This window comes from Microcebus murinus, chromosome 14 (assembly GCF_040939455.1).
Source record: "Microcebus murinus isolate Inina chromosome 14, M.murinus_Inina_mat1.0, whole genome shotgun sequence".
Lineage (NCBI taxonomy): Eukaryota > Metazoa > Chordata > Mammalia > Primates > Cheirogaleidae > Microcebus > Microcebus murinus.
Genome location: NC_134117.1, coordinates 31285632 through 31303791, shown reverse-complemented (window position 1 = coordinate 31303791; position 18160 = coordinate 31285632). Strand labels below are relative to the sequence as shown.

Here is an 18160-nt window from a genome sequence, read left to right as displayed (position 1 = left end):
TTTGAACATTTGCTATGACATTAAAATAACTGCACTTGTAGCACTGTAGGTTCGGTGAGACACAAACCCAAGCTGAGAATCTGCGTTGCAGGGGGGCTGGGAGCACCCCAGATGGCTGTGGGCGATGCTTTCCCAGCAGCAGAGCCCTGTGGCACTGAAACAAACGTGCTGCTGGAGCCAGTCTGGTCTGCCTTAGAGAGAAGACTTTCCAGTGGGTTCCGCAGTCATGATCAGACTTTCTCAGGTAAACCAATGAGAACACCCAAGTGCAGGGAATGGCCGTCATTCCTGTTGAGCAGGAAGGGCTATCTGCCTTTGAGAATGCTTGCCCTACTAGCTGGTTTCAAGGCAACTAGAGTCCAGTTGGGCGGTATCTGGGGTGTTTTAAAGAACATTTCTTAGGCAGACTCTGAACCAGGACCTAGAGAGTGGTGCTTGGCTGAAGGCGCCTTTTAAAGAGCCTCCCCTTGCTTGGGGACTTTTGCCACCACCGTGAGGCAGAGGGGAGGGAGGGCCCCGGGTGAGACCAGGCCTACAACACGTGGTGGGGCTGGCGGTGGTGAGTCACAGGGCTGTGTGCTTTCTCCCTAACTCAGTGTCTGGTACAGGGGACCCGAGAGCAGCATCTTCGGCTCTTTTCTTTGCCTAGATTTGGGCCCTTCCTCTCATCCACTCCAGCCTGTCTCATTAATTCATTCTTTCGTTTTAAAGTATCCATTGAGGTCTTACTTTGTGCCAGGCACCGAGCTGGCACTTAGGGATGCAGTGGAAAGAAAACCATCCTTCCAGTACTCACTGCAGAATCATCCTGGAAACAGTATTGATGAAATGTTTCCTCACACCTCTCACTGCCCTTGTCTTCGCCTCTCCCCATCAGCTCCACCCCACCCCCATCGAATATTCCAGTGCCCTCTCCACGCCCTAGAAAAGCCTGTTGCGTTGTCAAAAGTGCTGACTCTTCATTAGGTGGCTTAAAGCAATACCTCTCCTCATGTTTTCTGATTATTATTAAACATGAAACTATAAGCCCTTGACAGTGAAAATTGTAAAGATGTGATTTAAGAGCAAGAGTAGAACTTGACGATCATTCTAAGTGATCATTTACTTTACAGAAGAGAAAACAGCCAAGGCTTGAACCCACATAGCCCCTTCCCGGCCCACGTTCAGGGGGCCTGAGAGTGGGCTTGGTACTTCTTGACCCATACCACATAGAAAGTCTTTTTCCTGATGACTCTGGTGCCTGCCTGTGACACCTTGTCTCACTCTCCTTCATCCTCCTAATTTTTCTTCTTCCTATTCCTAAGAATTGGAAATTCTTGTATTTAGTATTAAAATCCATCTCTGGTTTAACCCTCGTCCTTGGCAGAGTATCTATCCCAGCTGACAGACCTTTGAAGAGGAAGGAGGTCCCACACACCAATTCAGGGTCACACTCTCTCATGCCATCACACTCGGGATGACAGAGAAGGACCAGATGCCTTGGGGACCAGGAGCTGTAGCATGACCCTCCAGAGCCACTGGCTTCCAATGGATTCTGTATGAATGACTGGAAGAAAATTTTAACACTGGTTGCCTCTGACAAGATTATTATTTTTCTCCTTTTTTTAAAAAAAATAATTTTTACACTTTCCAAATTTTCTTGAAGAAGTAATTATTACCACATTTATGTGTATATATGTGTGTATATGTAATGTGTATATGTGTGTGTGTGTTAGTAAAAGTAGAAGATGAGACATTTAAGAATACTAAGGCATAGAATTCTCTCTACAAAGAGAGACAGAAAGAACAAATGATTTCAGGTTCCTGAATTGAGCATTTTAAAGTGCTTAGATATTTAATATCACTGTTTTTGACAACAACAACAAAGAAAAGCATTAGTTTTGTGGGTTTTGTTTTTAAGAAGAGTCTTACTCTGTCGCCCAGGCTAGAGTGCAGTGGCGTCACCATAGCTCACTGCAACCTCGAACTCCTGAGCTCAAATGATCCTCCTGCCTCACCTTCCCACGTAATTAGGACTACAAGAGCACCCCACCATGTCCAGTTAATTTTTTCTACTTTTTGTAGAGATACTATCTCACTATGTCACTCAGGCTGGTCTTGAACTCCCTGGCTCAAGAGATCCTCCCACGTTGGCTTCCCAAAGTGCTGGGATTGCAAGCGCAAGCCATCACACCCAGCCAGTTTTGTGTGTCTTGACACACAAAAGGCTTAAAAATTCACCTGTAGATACGGAGTTTTTCCTAGAATCCATTGCAAAGGAGCGTGTATACAAATGTTAGTGGCTACGTGTGTTAATTCTCACAATAAATGAAATCTGTATTCTTTTTTCAGTTTTGCAGGTGTCACAACAGAAACCTAGAAAGGTTAAATTAAATTGGCTAAGGGCACACTCCTGAGAGTTACAAAATTCACATTTAATCCCAGGTCTACTTGAGATGAAGTTGGCACCTAAACCATTACCATTTTTACAAAAGATACAGCACATATATCAACCAGAGGTTCTATTGAGGACAAGGGAATAATAATATTAAATCATGCTACCTTGTGAAGCTGGGAGGTGAGTGGAGGGAAGGAGGAAACTGAGAAAATTTAAACCAAATATTTTGCCTTCTGGTGGCAAAACTCAGTGCATAGGTGGAATTTGAAGAATCAGATAATCCTGACATCAACCCTAAAATAACCTAACCCCAACCTTAACCCATAAAGTGCTGTCTCTATATCTCTAGCTGTTTAAACACCCCAATAGGCACGAGATCTCATTCTAGTCACCCTTTTTGTATAATGACTAAATGCTGAGTAGGCTTCAGGGAGCATCACGGGACTTGTCCCTTTTTCTTCCTGTTGACCCTGGCCCCAGTGCCATCAGCAGCTCTCCTCTGCAGACAATCTCCCTTAAGCCCTTGGATGCCCATGATGGTTTTTAGAGGTTCCAGGCCCTCCTTGCAGCTGGCTTCCCACTAGCACAAAGAACCCGTAGCAGTGGCTCCAAACCTGGGCTGACTGTAGTCCCCAACCTTCCCAGAAGGTGAGGGCCCGAAACCATGTGGGAATTTTGTAGGAAACAAGGCAGCTCCATGCCACAGGAGGTTTCATGAATGACACTACATGATCTGACCATTCAGGCACCCAAGTGCCACTTATTCCTGCTCGCGCCTTGTAGCTTTGGAACTTGATGACTGCAGCCCCGTGATTCATTTAGAATGACTGAATCCTCACTGGACAGAACTAGAGATATACACAAATGCTAAGCAATGGGATGCTTTTAAAAAGTCAACTTCATTCTTTGTATCCCCTGGTTATAAAATAATAATACATGCATAACGATAAAAGCTCTCACAGTCCAGATATTGATACAGCAAAAGTGGATGTTTCTGGTAACCCTATGCCTAGATGTAACCTCCACCAACAGTTTTCATATCTCTTTATAGAGCTTTTTTCATGCATCCGTAGACATCAATCCCCCTTCCTCCAGCAGGATTACCCTCTACACGTAGACATCACGTCATGTTAAATTATAGAGACCTCATTTTAAAAATCTCCTACAAAATATTGTATGTTAAGTGTGAACCATCATTTATTTGCACAATCCCTTCTCAATGGACATGCAGGTTATTTCTAATTCTTTGCTCCTATAGACAATACTAGATCAAATATATTTCCTCATTTGTGCACTGGACTGCTAATATTTCCAATTTCTCTTCACTTGGGAACTGGTTAACACCCTTAAGTGGCCACAGCTAAGACATGATTCCTTCCCTGCAGGGCTATTTCCTATTTCTCTTCTTACCTCTGCAGGGTCTGCTGATCCCCTTGCATGTGTCTGGCGCATACTTCACCCTGTACCAGTCAGCCTGCACACGAAGGTTGCTTTGTATGTCAGGGCCCTGTTACATTTTTTGCAGAATAACTCCCCGGCTCTGTCAGCATTGCTTTGCTAAGTTATGCTCTGCCCAAGTCCCTCCGTCTGCTTTCTTTTTATCCAAATGTACCCCGATGCCACTGGGGCCTCCCATAGACTTAGGGAAGCTGTCTGAACTCCAGCTCCTGGGCCCTGGGCATCTGGAAGCCTCACTCTCATTTCTGAGTCTTACTTCTTGATTCTGCTTATCTTTTGAGTCCAGGCAGCCTTCTCATGCCCCACGCCCAAACATAAGAATGAAGCGTCATCCTAATCCCCTATAGAAGCAGTGCATTGGGAGGCAGTACTTCACTGAGTTTTTGGCAGTGGAGCAGCAAAGGGGTGACGTGGGGTGCAGTAAATCCATCTACATTTCTGCCCCTCGGCTCCCATCATGCTGCTCTGCCTCCCCCACCCTCTGGTTCCCACAGCGCGAGCCTCTCTGTCACGTGAAGTCCTCAGGAGGCCAAATGCCTCATTCTGCAGCCCATCAGGCCAGCCTGCCTCTCTCAGCCCCATCTCCCAATTCTGGCAAAGTAAAAGTCCTCCATGGCATCATGCAAGAACACCACCCGCTATTCCAGAAGCCCCGCAGCTCCGAGTCTCTATCTCTGCCTCTTTCGCCATATGCTTTTGCAGTTGGCCTGCGCCCTGGGTACATGAGGCCTAGAGCTCTACTCCTGTGGGCAGGAAGTGGAACTTACCGATTTGCCCACTGTTTAAAAGAATGCCCATTGGACGGTAACACAAGCATGTTGCCTCTTCCTGTGTAACCCTGTTGGCAGCAGTGATTCAGGATTTCACTGTTTAATCACTTCCTGCCCACTGTGTCCCAGCCTCCCCCAAATCCGTGCCCTGCAGCCAGTGCAGGTTGTGCCAGTTTCTGAAGGAGGGACATCCACTTAGGAAACGTTAGCGTGAGAACTTTAACATACGTCGTGCCAGCAAATAAATTGAGACACACAACTTGGGAGTGACTCCAGACTGCTTCAAGCTCTTCTTTCAAACCCCAGTTAGTAAGATGAATTATGGAGACATTCCCTTGAACTGTCCTCTTTAGCGGCATTTTATTGATGCCACAGATGTGAACAGCCATAGCCGTGTGTTCGTATGGTCACTTTTCTAAATGTTGTTTTCTTGGACAAAGTACACACAGAAGCCTTCTCCTCCCTCCCAGCCCCATTCCAACTACTCTACTGAGAGTGGTCTCCATGCCAGACACTGCCCCGGTCATCTCATTTTCCTTTTCCAATAATCTTGGGAGATAAGGTGTTATTAGCTCCACTTAAAAATGAAATAACTGAGTTTTGGAAGAGATACATAACCAGTCTCACAGCCAGTAAATGGTGGAGTCAGGATTCAAACCCAGCTCAGAACGGCTCCAAAGCCATGCCCTCCCTCACACAATAGACTGTCTTCGAGAACCGACCTTTCTGATTCAGTTCCCATTCTTACATTCCTAGGTTTCCAAGGTTCATTGAAAACAGTTCTTCAATTTAGTAGTAATTTCAAAAACTTAGAAAAACAACATAACTAACTTAAAAATAAGTTATAAAAGTCTCGAATGTTTGCACTTGAGAAATCTCATATTTAATTAGTGGAGGTAGAAGACAGAAGACTTGTGGGTATGTTTTAAAAGGAAGTTGAGAGAATTTTCAGGGGCTTTGGAGGCCAACAGTATGGGCTCTTTTGTTTTAGTTTTAGTTTTCTATCTTTATTGTGAAAACAATAACATTTCTAAGAAAAGTGTATGACATGTAGATATTTGGTGTTGGTTAAATATAGAAAATTACAGTACATGGTGCTCTTCCCTGATGGTATAGCATCAGCTCATACTGTGTCTACACTTCTGTAATATACACACATTTCCCTTTCCTTGGCACTGTCAGGACTACTTCCTACTCATTAACCTTGATTAGAATCATTCTAAGTGATTTGTGGAAGAACAAATAGAAAGGGAAAGAGACGATAACTCCTGTGATAACAGGGCAAGAACTGGAAGAGGGGGGAAGAGGGAAATGATGAAAGAGGATAGATGGATTTGTGAGAAAGCTTTTTCCTGAGGTGGAACGAATGAAGCTAAAAGGGAAAACACAGGAAATGGGGGCAAGGGCTTTGGAAAGAAGAAAGGATGTGCTGGTGAAGGGATAGAGCCATCGGTACTGTGAGGTGGAGGTTTAGCTGCCCCCAGCAAGTGAGGAGGAGGAGCCTGATCGGGCTCATTGCCCGCTGCCCAAGAGGAAGCCGCTACACTGAGACAGCAGGGTCACAGCAGAGAAAGTGTTCAATATTGCAGATGCCACTCGAGGAGACCAGAAGAAGTCCTCAAATCTGTCTCCCTGAGAATTTGGGAGAAAGGGTTTTTAAAGATAGTTTGGTGGGCAAAGGGCTAGGCAATCGGGTCTGCTAGTTGGTTGGGTGGAACCATAGTGGTGTTGGTTGGGGTGGAATCATAGTGGTGTAGAAATTGTCTTCTTTGCTGAGTCAGTTCTTGGGTGGAGGTCACAAGACCAGTTGAGTCAGTTCCTCAGTTTGGGCGACTAATCTCAGTGGATCAACCTTTCCACCAGAATGCAGGGACTAGAAGATGTCGCAAAAACTAGCGTTAGGTTTCACATGGGTGATGTTGTCTATTGGAGCAATTAAAGAAAGCTAAGAATCTTCATGACCATCAGCTATATGACTCCTGAGTAGTGAGCATAGGAAAGCAAGCTAGGGAACGGTGGCTGGTTATATATATATTTCCCCTACCACAGTTCCCACCTTGTGGCCCTTTATTAATTTTCTAAAGGGCAGTTTCAGAAGGGAGAAAGAGCAAGAGAGGAGAGGACATCATCACCGGTTTACTCACCATGTGGGGGACATCCCCTAGACAGAATGTCTGAGAGTGTGAATCTCACTTTCTGTTCTAAATAGAAAGATCAATGCTCAGGCATCATTTTGTTGCTGGTTTTTTATTGTAGTTGTTTTTTAACCAACATAAAGTGTTACACAAATACTGAGTGACTGCTGATGCAAACAGATCAAGAACTGAAAATACAATAGCAGGAATCTGAGGAGTATCTCAGAAGAAAAAAAGAAAGCACAGCAAATAATTTAGTAGACTAGAAATGACAAGAGGGGCACATGACCAAGCTTTACCATTAAATGCATTGATTTAATTTGTCACTACAGTTGGTATCACTTTCTTTTTTTTCCAGGAGCCTCGCAAACAACAATCTCCAGACACTCCCAAAAGATATTTTCAAAGGCCTGGATTCTTTAACAAATGTGTAAGAGGACCTAAGAAATCACTGAACAATTAATTAATTTGCAGTCATTAACAAGGAAGCCTGGTATTGATGACTAGAATTTTTAATTGGCTTTTAAATTAAGTTGGAATTTTTAAATTTAAATTTTAAATTGGCCTAAAATTTAAATTTACATGGACTAATGTTTGAATCTTTTATGGTCTTTACCACTGGAAATTCTGAATGTATAGTACCCAGGCATTCCTTTGATAAAATGTGTGTCTATATGGCAGGGAGTGATGATAAGGGACTTTGAGGGGGTGGGAAGAGGAGACCCAGATAGAAATTTCAAGATCCCTTTTTCTCACGAGGTCCAGGAAGTAGGGCTACAAAGGAATAACATAAAGGAGTCTGGGAAACTGACAGAGAAAAGATGAAAGGTTACACCCTTGGGTTGGTCAGTCAACAGAGAAATGGAGCAGGAAGTGGGGGATGGGGGAAAGTTTGCCTTCTTTCTCATTAAACTGAACAACAACTCTAGGCTTAATCCCCAGGAATTTGGCTTAAGCCCTAGGAAGGGAATGAACTTAATTATTTTTGACCCTTTTTCAAACAAAAGAGCTTTCAAACTTTGACTTTTAAGCCTCAGAATGAAAGATCTTTGTAAGGAATTTGTATATTTTGCTGTAAGCAAAGCAAGTAATATATGCCTAACCCTTTCAAAAGCAATTTAGCTTCCTTAAGTGCCTTCCAGAACATTAGAAAGGTATTTAAAGGTCATACGATAGAATATAGGAACAAATGAAAGGATATATGAAAACAAAAGTTTTTTATTATTATTATTCAGGCACTTTGCTATAGGATATATATTCAAAACAACTTTTCTCCAATAACAAAAAATCTGACTCAAGTATTTTCCCCTAAGTCCAGTATTTAACTTCAAATCAGTAAGCTAATGAAAAACTTTCTTTGTTCCTGGCAGTATTCCCCCAGCCCCTCCTCCATGCCTATTGCCCCTATTCCTGAATGGTGGTTTATTTCCAAGAGAGTGCCCAAATCAGGACACTTTCAAGACAGTCCTGGACAGACCGCAGTTATCTGCTCTGGTTTACAGTAGCCCAAGAAATTGCCACTCATCATTCTGGGTCAGAGTCTCTTGGGAGATGAGGTCAGTTCTGAGAATGTCTGGAAAATTAGATGATGCGACAAGGCATCTTGGGATGTCGCTTACTTGGGGCACTTTACCCTGTTCTTGTGTCAGTCTGTACCCTACACTAGCAAACAAAATGAAACCCCGAAATTGGCCCAGTCTCTCTAGGGAATCCCATGATGTGTTTGGCCTTTGGGGCCTGCTCTGATATGCCCAAATTAAGAATTATCTTAGAAGTACATGGATTCATGCCAACTTGCCTTTTAGTGGATTTCTCGGCTTTCTTGAAAGTATCTCCTAAAAAACATTTTTAAATGTTTGGGCATTTAAAAGTTATTTATGTGCTATGTGAAGAGAAGGCAGCACCTATCTTAGGAATTCTGTGTGACCAGGAAAGGAGATGGAATTCCTGAACAGAAGCAATGCAAATAAACAGAGAACTTGGTGAGTTGGGGTCATATGTGGGAATTTAAACTATCTACGCTGTATAATTTATTACAGGCGTGAGCGATTGTATGTCTGTGTTAACTCTGCTGTGTCAAAGTCATTTTCCTTTAAAACCGAATTTGTAGAGCATGGAAGAGGATCAGGATTAGTTATGTTGTGAGGAAGAAAAAAAAGCAAATAGCTCACTCAATTTAATTAAATATGTTACAATAATCACTACCTTCTATCCTTTAAATCTGTGCTGTCCAATATGGTAGCTGCCAGACACTCGTGGTCACTGAGCACTTGAAATGTGGTCCTAGTGCCACAGAGAAATGGACTTTTAAATTTTACTTAATTTTTAAAAAATTAAATTTAAAACCTGATTCTTAGTTCAATTATTAGAAAACTTTTAAGTATGTTTGGAACAACTGGGATGTATGAATCTATTTTTTTTCAACTCTAAGTTTTATGAAATCTAAATTCAGATCCCATGTTTCTGATAAAAATTTAGCATCTAAATTGAGATATATTATAAGTATAACATACACACTGGACATCAAAGACTTGGTGTAAGAAAGAATGTAAAATATCTTAATAATGCTTATGTTGATGACAGGTCAAAATGATAATATTTTGTATGTATTGGGTTGAATAAAATATATTGTTAAAATTAATTACATCTGTTTCTTTTCACTTTTTAAGATGTGGCTATAGAAAATTTTAATTTACATATATGGCTCACATACTATTTCTATTGACAGCACAGCTTTAGACTGAGCCACCTTGGAATCCAAGAGGGAGTGAGTTATGAGGTTCCATGACTGGGGTGGTCTTCAAGGGTGCAGTTTAGTAACTCCCTGAGCCCAGAATGAATGGTCAGTCAGGTTCAAGGCAGATTATGGGATACAATGTAAAGCCAGGTAAGGTCATTCTGCACATGTTAATTGCTGATGTAGAAGTCATGCCTGTGTACATAGAACCGTTGTACAACAAAAGCAGCTGAAATTTGTCTTTCAGGGACCTGAGGGGGAATTCATTTAATTGTGACTGTAAACTAAAATGGCTGGTGGAATGGCTCAGCCACACCAACGCAACTGTCGAAGATATCTACTGCGAAGGCCCCCCAGAATACAAGAAGCGCAAAATCAATAGTCTCTCTTCCAAGGACTTTGATTGTATCATTACAGGTAATATATTCAAAATCATTCCACGTCATAAAATTAAAGTGAGGGCTACATTTTTGTGTGTATGTGCGGGAACAGATATTTTTATATCTTAAAAACCAGCTGAGCAATTTAATTTTATAAAAATTACTAACCATTAAAACTTCATGTGTTTGAAAGAAATAGTAAAATGGCAATTTTACTATTTCTCTAAAATAAATGTATTTCTTATGGGTATTTGAGATCTAGCCAAGGAAGGAGGTATTAGTTCACAGTTACTTATCATCATTTCCTATTTTTGCAGAATTTGCAAAGTCTCAAGACCTGCCTTATCAATCTCTGTCCATAGACACTTTCTCTTATCTGAACGATGAGTATGTAGTCATTGCTCAGCCTTTTACTGGAAAATGCATTTTCCTTGAATGGGACCACGTAGAAAAGACTTTCCGGAATTATGACAACATTACAGGTATGAAAAGCCTAATAGTATTTGAGTGGGAAGTTAAACTGCCTCAGCCAAGGCAACAGGGAAAAATGAGTGGTATGGGGGGATGCATTGAGCAGGCTTGTAGTTATTTGAATTCTAACTCTACCATTTACTTAGTGAGTTGGGATTGTTCTCTATGCCTTCATTTCCTCACTTGTAAAATGGGAATAATAACTAATTCACAGGATTATCAATAAGATAATGTGATTGTGTATTCTAGAAATTTAGCATGGGACCTAGAATAATAAATACACAATAAAAGTTGGATTAGTTTTCTTCAGAGAAAATGTATTTGACTAGGAATCATGAATTCTAATCCAGGTTCTGCTACCTGCTAGCTGGGCAACCCACTCACCCTCACTGGGCCCCCTTCTTCTTAGCTATAAAAGAAGGAGATTATTTTAGGTCAACAAGTTTCAAACTTTGTTACACAAACATTTCTTCTACAAAATATTAATGTATGGCTTGTAACAAAAAGGGTTTTGTGGCCCAATAAATCCGTGAACCATATCTCTCTCTTGGAGATTCAAAATATGTACATTAGAGGATCTGAGAAGTCCTGAAGCGAGAAAACTTTTCCCAGTATTTTTCACACTTAATCTGGCCATGGAATTCAACTCTTTCCATGAAAACTTAGGTGATCTTTTAAGTTTCTTTCCCACTTCAATAATTTTTAAAATAATGTCATAAATTAGAACATGGAGCTCCCTCTGAAATGTTTACATCAGCTTTAGCTTCGAAAACTTTAAATCGGCTCCTAAGAGCACTCAAACCTACCCATAAAATGTTACCCTTTAGACAAGGCTTGGAAGGTCATAATTAGATTATGCCGGTGGCCATCAGCCCCATTGCTCAAAGGATCAAGACAGGCCTGGGGCTTGCTTGAGACTAAGGTTGCTCAGATGAAGGGATTCACCCTGAACTGAGACCTTTTTTAGAATCCTCCTTTCCCTTTCTCCCTAAGCCCCCCTAAGTTTTCCAATGGACTCCAGCAGTGTTGAGTGCTGTTTAAGCCAGGTTCTCCTTACCTGTGTGCAATCAATTTCTTTGAATGACTCTTTAGAGAGCACTTAGAAGAGAAATCAATCATACATTTGCATGCTTTTAGAGGGTACCTCAGAATTCATCTTGTCTAAGGTGATGTTTTGGTCCCTTCCTGCTGCTATAACAAAAAATATCTTAGACTGGGTAATTTATAAACAATAGAAATGTAGAGGGAAGCCCATGACCAAGGTGCCAGCACATTTAGCATCTGGTTAGGGCTTACTCTCTGCTTCAAAGATGGTCCCTTCTCTGTGTCCTCATATGGCAGAAAGGCAAAAAAGGGCCAAGCAGACTCCCTTGAGCCCTTTTGTAAGGGCATTAATCTCTTTCATGAGTGTGGAGTCCTCATGGCCTAATCACCTCCTAAAGGCCCCACCTCTTAATACTATTGCATTGGGGATTAAGTTTCAACATGAATTTTAAAGGGACACAAACATTCAAACCATAGAAGATGACAACGATAGGTCACTATGCACTATCCCTTCCCTCGTCCTAGACAGACGCCACTAATCTATCATGGCACTCTTTCTTGCAGAGTGCAGACATGGCCACAGAATCCTTTTTAACACAGTTTTCCAGGTAGTCACAATCAGTCAGTCGATCAACATTGGAGCATGTATTGAAATCTAGTGGCCATCCCTGACCTAGTAGAAACCCTCATTGTACAGAAAACTGAACCCCAGAGAAGTTAAGTGATTTTTTTCCAAGGTCACACAATCAGTTTAGTCCTGAAGTCACAAATAAAAAAAAAATGTATCTATGGATGGAACCAGTTAATAGAAAGAGTTAGTGTGGAACTTTCTGCTTCACAGCCCCTAGAGCGGTAGTTAGAAGAGGCCTGAGGCCCTGGATTTGCCTGGCCTGTCTTTGGATTTCCCAGAGCCAAGCTCCCTCTAGGAGATCAGAGTCTATTGATAAATGTCAAAATCTTATCAAAAGGTTACCAAGCTAGGCCACTGACAGATCTTGTATCATTTTCTGACTTTTCCCCAAATAACTTTCAGGAACATTGCCCATGGCAGCACCCCTCTTTCAATTTTCTCCAGGATTCCTCTTCCTTCTTTTCTCTTGCCACCAATGACCTAAAGCTCTAGAAGAGTGGCAAGCAGTTCTCCTTCAGTCAAGTTATTCTAGAGAAAAAAGCAGTTCACAATTAGAACAAAACACTTACAGGTAGAGTGGTGGGCTGCCCAGATCACGGTTCTGGACTTCGTATGATGGTTCTAGAACCTTGTGGGAAGTTGGAAGCCCTGGAACAGCTTATCTCTCCCCAGCATGGCTTTAAAGCCTACAGATGCTGGTAAACCAGGGTTTGAATCCCAACTCTGCCTTCTGTTAGCAGAACTTGGCCTCTCTAAACTTTGATTTATTCATCTGGAAAAGGAAAAAAAATAATATCTCTCTCTTAAGAGAGTTGGGAAAATTGAAAGAGGTGAATTGACAAAGCACAGAGTAGGTGCTCAGTAATAGTAGTTCTCGTTAGAACTACCATGATTGGCTCATGATGTGTCAGGGCAAACAATGCTTTCTTTCTGCAAGAAGTGAGAGGAGAACACTCAGACTGTGGCTGTGTGTCCTGAACACCTGGAGTGGGGTGGAAGTGACATGATGACTCAGTTGTTGGTAACAAGGCTCCAACAGGTGCAAAGACAGAATTTCAGGACACTGCTGCCATTGAGCCTTGGAGATTGGCCTCACCTAATCAACCAAGGAAATCTCCTGTTTCAAGCTGTCTTGGGTGGAAGTTGTATGGCCCCAGCCTGCATGTTTACATGCTCCAAAAGAGGTTGGCCACACAACTAATCTCTCATTTGTCTCTTCCCAGGCACATCCACTGTAGTGTGCAAGCCTATAGTCATTGAAACTCAGCTCTATGTTATTGTGGCCCAGCTGTTTGGTGGCTCTCACATCTATAAGCGGGACAGTTTTGCAAATAAATTCATAAAAATCCAGGATATTGAAATTCTCAAAATCCGAAAACCCAATGACATTGAAACATTCAAGATAGAAAACAACTGGTATTTTGTCGTTGCTGACAGTTCAAAAGCCGGGTTCACCACCATTTACAAATGGAACGGAAATGGATTCTACTCCCATCAATCCTTACATGCATGGTACAGGGACACCGATGTGGAATATCTAGAAATCATCAGAACGCCGCAGACACTCAGAACACCTCATTTAATCCTGTCCAGTAGTTCCCAGCGTCCTGTAATTTATCAGTGGAACAAAGCAACACAATTATTCACTAACCAAACTGACATTCCTAACATGGAGGATGTGTACGCTGTAAAGCACTTCTCAGTGAAAGGTGACGTGTACATTTGCTTGACGAGGTTCATTGGTGATTCCAAAGTCATGAAATGGGGAGGCTCCTCGTTCCAGGATATTCAGAGGATGCCATCCCGAGGATCCATGGTGTTCCAGCCTCTTCAGATAAATAATTACCAATATGCAATTCTTGGGAGTGATTACTCCTTTACGCAAGTGTATAACTGGGATGCAGAGAAAGCCAAATTCGTGAAATTTCAGGAATTAAACGTTCAGGCACCGAGATCATTCACGCATGTGTCCATTAATAAGCGTAATTTCCTTTTTGCTTCCAGTTTTAAGGGAAATACACAGATTTACAAACATGTCATAGTTGACTTAAGCGCATGAGACACCAAATTCTGTGGCTGCCATCAGAAACTTTCTACAGTCCATGACCCGGATGAACTCAATGCATGATGACTCTTCTTATCACACTTGCAAATGAATGCCTTTCAAACATTGAGACTGCTAGAACCAAGCACTACCAGTATCTCATCCTTAACTGTCCAGTCCAGTGGTGTGGGAAGTTACCTTTTATAAGACAAAATTCAATTGTGTAACTGTTCTTTGCAGTGAAGATGTGTAAATAAGCGTTTAATGGTATCTGTTACTCCAAAAAGAAATATTAATATGTACTTTTCCATTTATTTATTCATGTGTTCAGAAACAACTGCCAAATAAAATGTTTACATTTTCTTTCATATCCCAAAGGTAATTATTTACAGGAGGTGTTTTATTCTTGATGGCATATAGAGGAAATAGTTTTATATAATAGGATTATACGTGGGTCAAGTATTTATGGTATGAATAATGAGAGAAGCTAAAACACTGATATTGATTACCCATAATTTATGAACAATGTGGTTGTGTCAGCTGATTTTGAACATTCAAAGGTGTTTCCAGAGGTCATGGCTTTTAGGGACATTTTTAGGTGAAATGGTGACAAATTCAAAGAAGGGTAGAGAAATTTGCCTATTACAAGAAAACTAATTTGAAATAAAGAACAATAAGACTCATCCTTTCCTGTCTGAGAGCCTCCACTAAAAACATTACTCAGATAACTTATAGGAGAAACTAAAATCACGATTTAGGATTTTAAAAATCCTATTCAGGGGCTTTCTAAATATCTGACTCTAGACTCATCTGACAGCTGATAGAGATTGTAACCTTATAGCACTTGCCCCAGATGGACCTGTTATGAAGGCCTCTTCATCTGATCAAGGATTCTTCGCTTCTAGATACCAATTGTGATGTTATTTACGTGCTGCAGAGTGTCCAAAAGGCTTATATTTGACTTTCTATAACCTTGTTCCTGGATCACATGGGTCGTTAGCCCCCAGCACAATGCCTGTGATATAGTAGGCTCTCAAAAAGTGCTTTTGAAGAAGGACATGTCCTCCTGTCATAATGTAACAATAAACTTTCTGAGGCCTTTTGACCTATCAGTCAATATTTATTGGGTATCTACTAAGGATGGTGTATTGTTGCCGCCAGGGGTGGGGGCAGAGAGTGGGAGATTTCAGGAAGAGTAGCGTGGCCCTTGCCCTCCCTTCTGGGGCCTTAGAAGACCAACTGGGGGTTTAGAACACAGAAACCTACAGAGCAAGCCATGAGTGCCATGTACCATCTAAATATTACAGATTGTAAGTATCATGGGAGTATCAAAGCTGTCTTCCTGAAAGATGTCCTTGTTTGAACTTAAAGGGAAGGTGCTATTTCAAAAGAGGATCATGGCAGAGAAAATATTCCTGGCACACACTGGTGCTGGTGCTGTGTGCTACCTTCACAGAAGGGACCAGAGCTTGCTCCTGCTGGTGGCTCCCCACACTCTTTTTCAGCATCACGGGCTGTTGGAGAACACCTGCTTCGTACAGATTGGTTTAAGTCCAGCTGGGCTATGTACTTGCTGCCTTTGTCCAGAGGCAAGTTACTTAACCCCTCTGAGCCTCAGTTTCTTCATCTGTAAAGAGGGACAATAATACCCACTTCCAAGAATAATGGAAGGATTAAATGAGATAGTACCTGATTGTATTTTCCAAATATGGCCACAACACTATCTCCCATCCTGCATGTTCTGTAAGAAACTTGCCCCCACCCTAGCAAGAAGTGGGGCATAATTCATCTATTCTTAGGTATGGATGGGTTTTTGACTTGCTTGTAATAGGATGGAATGGAATGTGATGGAAATAATACAGTTGACTTGTGAGGCTAGATCATAAAAATGATGAAACTTCTCTTCTGCCTTGTAAATGTGGGTACTTGCTTTTGGAGCCCTGGGCAGTCACATAAAAAGTCCTATCATCCTATCAGCCTAAGGCCATCATTCTATGATGAAGCCCACGGAGAAACTATTTGTGGGTGCTTTGGTAACAGTCCCAGCCAACAGCCATCCTTTACCACTGGTCTGTGAGTGAAGATGCCTCCAGGTGACTCCAGCCCCGGCTGTCAAGCAACTACCATGCATCAGATCCTGCCATCTGAGGCCCCAGACATTGTGGAGCAGAAAAAAGCCAGCCCGTTGGGGTCCTGTCTAGATTCCTGACATAGATCCTATAAGCAAAATAAAATGGCTTGCATTATTTTAAATGGCTAAGTTTTGGGATGATTTGTTACACAACACCACTGAAGTACTTAACACAGAACTGGCACAAATGAGCACTTAACAAAGTGACAGCTGTCACCAACAGGCTCTGCGCTCAGAATATTGCACACTTTGGGGTCAGGCTGTACCTTATAGTCTTAATGTAATTCACTGTCATTTCATTTTTAAAGAATAGCTCCTCTTTTTTTTTTTTTTTTTAATATTTTATGAGTGTCCTTACTCTGTGCCAGGTATTGTGCTCAGCTCAGGAGTGCAGAGATTAAAGACCTGGATTCTACCCTCTTTGTTTGCAGAGAAGCATTGACTATTGAAGTTAGTAAATCGACTCCATGATTTACCTTAGAGCCTGAGACCCAGAGGGTGAAGTGAGCGGCTGAGTCAGGACCATCTTCCAGGCTTCCTGATACTCAGCCCATTCCTCTCTCCATCACGTGGGGCCACTCTCAAAAACTCACTCTCCGATTCGAACCTGGGCTGTAGATGGGGAGAGAGATGAGGAATGAGGAGGCAGAGTAAGAAAATAAATTCAAGAAAGACTGAGGAGGAGGACACGTGGTAGGGCCACTGTTGCAGGAATTGACTAGCCTTTCCTGAGAGTTGTCCCCTCTTCTGCTCTATACTGTTTAACTCTGTCCCCTGTCCAGCCACAGAAGATTGCACCTGGATTGAACTCCCCTGCTCACCTGGAATGAACTCCAGGCGTTCATCCTGGAAGCTGGGTTGGACTCCACCTGAGCCAAGCCAGTCCCCCCTCCTGGATATTTGGAATTAGGACAGCAGAGGCTGGGCCAACTAGCCACAGGCACCATGATCTTAAATAATGTTCCCTGGAGGCAGAGGGCTTTATTGAGGGAGGGAAACACCTGTAAGGGAGTGAGAAAGACTGTGTAGGGCAAGGAAGATGCTACGCAAAGTTGGGAAAAGTCTAGCCTGAGCCTGATCCCATGGGGGAACTCTGGAGTATGAATTGTACCACAGAGGATGTCCGGCCTTGAGGCAAAGAGGATGGACTTTTGTGCCCCTTCATCTTACAGTCATTGGCCAAAGAGTGCAGGGCATAACCTGTCAGGCCTCTCCAGGAGAGAACATTCCAGTTGGCTAAGAACAATCCTCAGAGGCGGGCACACACGGGAGCTGTTATTAACCGACACCCACAGCAGCTGCAAGACAAGGGCACCAGCCTAGTAAAGGGTGTCTGGGTGGGATGCCAATGGCATACGGCACAGTGATGGCAGCAGAGGAGATGAAGACACCATATGGGGGCAGCCATGATGGCCCATGCGAGAGACAGGAGGGAGGGAGGGGAGGGGGAGGGGGAAGGAGAGGTGTGGTGGTCCATGTCAGGCTACCTGGGAACGGGACTCTGAGAAGTTAATGCACAAACATTTACTAAGGAGCACTCTTGAGGTCAACACCTGAGAAAGAGGAGAAGGAAGCAAGTCTGGGCAGAGGGAAAAGCCAGCTATGATGAAATTCTAATCAAAGCCTCAGGTAACCCTGCAGGGAGCTCAGAGGCAGGGAGTCACTCTCAGATGTCCCAAGACAGAGCAAGGGGACCAGGCCTTTATTGGATGCAGCTCCCTGCCCTTGAATCCCTTGAGGTACTTCTGTAAACTTCTAATAACAACCCCCCTACCCCCCTACCCTTCCAGCCCCCCACCCCATCCCCCATCCCCCCTCCCACACACATTTTGTTTTGCTTTAGGTTAGATTGGATGGATTTCTGTGCTTGCCACAAAATTATCTAAACAACTAACTCAGAATGCTTAGGCACAATTTACCATAATGTAGATATGATGGGAAATACTAGATATTTCAATCTTTTTTCTGTCTCCAGTTCAGAC

The 18160-nt window shown here is 42.5% G+C and overlaps 1 protein-coding gene across 1 annotated transcript in view; it reads left to right on the top strand.

Moving 5' to 3' along the window:
• Window positions 1-17599, top strand: part of LGI1 (leucine rich glioma inactivated 1) — a 45516-nt gene extending 27917 nt beyond the window's left edge. Inside the window, exons 5-8 of the mRNA XM_012766123.3 lie at window positions 7099-7170; window positions 9725-9894; window positions 10175-10339; window positions 13227-17599. Of these exons, the coding sequence (XP_012621577.2) occupies window positions 7099-7170; window positions 9725-9894; window positions 10175-10339; window positions 13227-14062 (1243 nt within the window). The 3' untranslated portion in view covers window positions 14063-17599. The remainder of the gene's footprint in view (window positions 1-7098; window positions 7171-9724; window positions 9895-10174; window positions 10340-13226) is intronic.
• The last annotated feature ends 561 nt before the right edge of the window (window positions 17600-18160 follow it).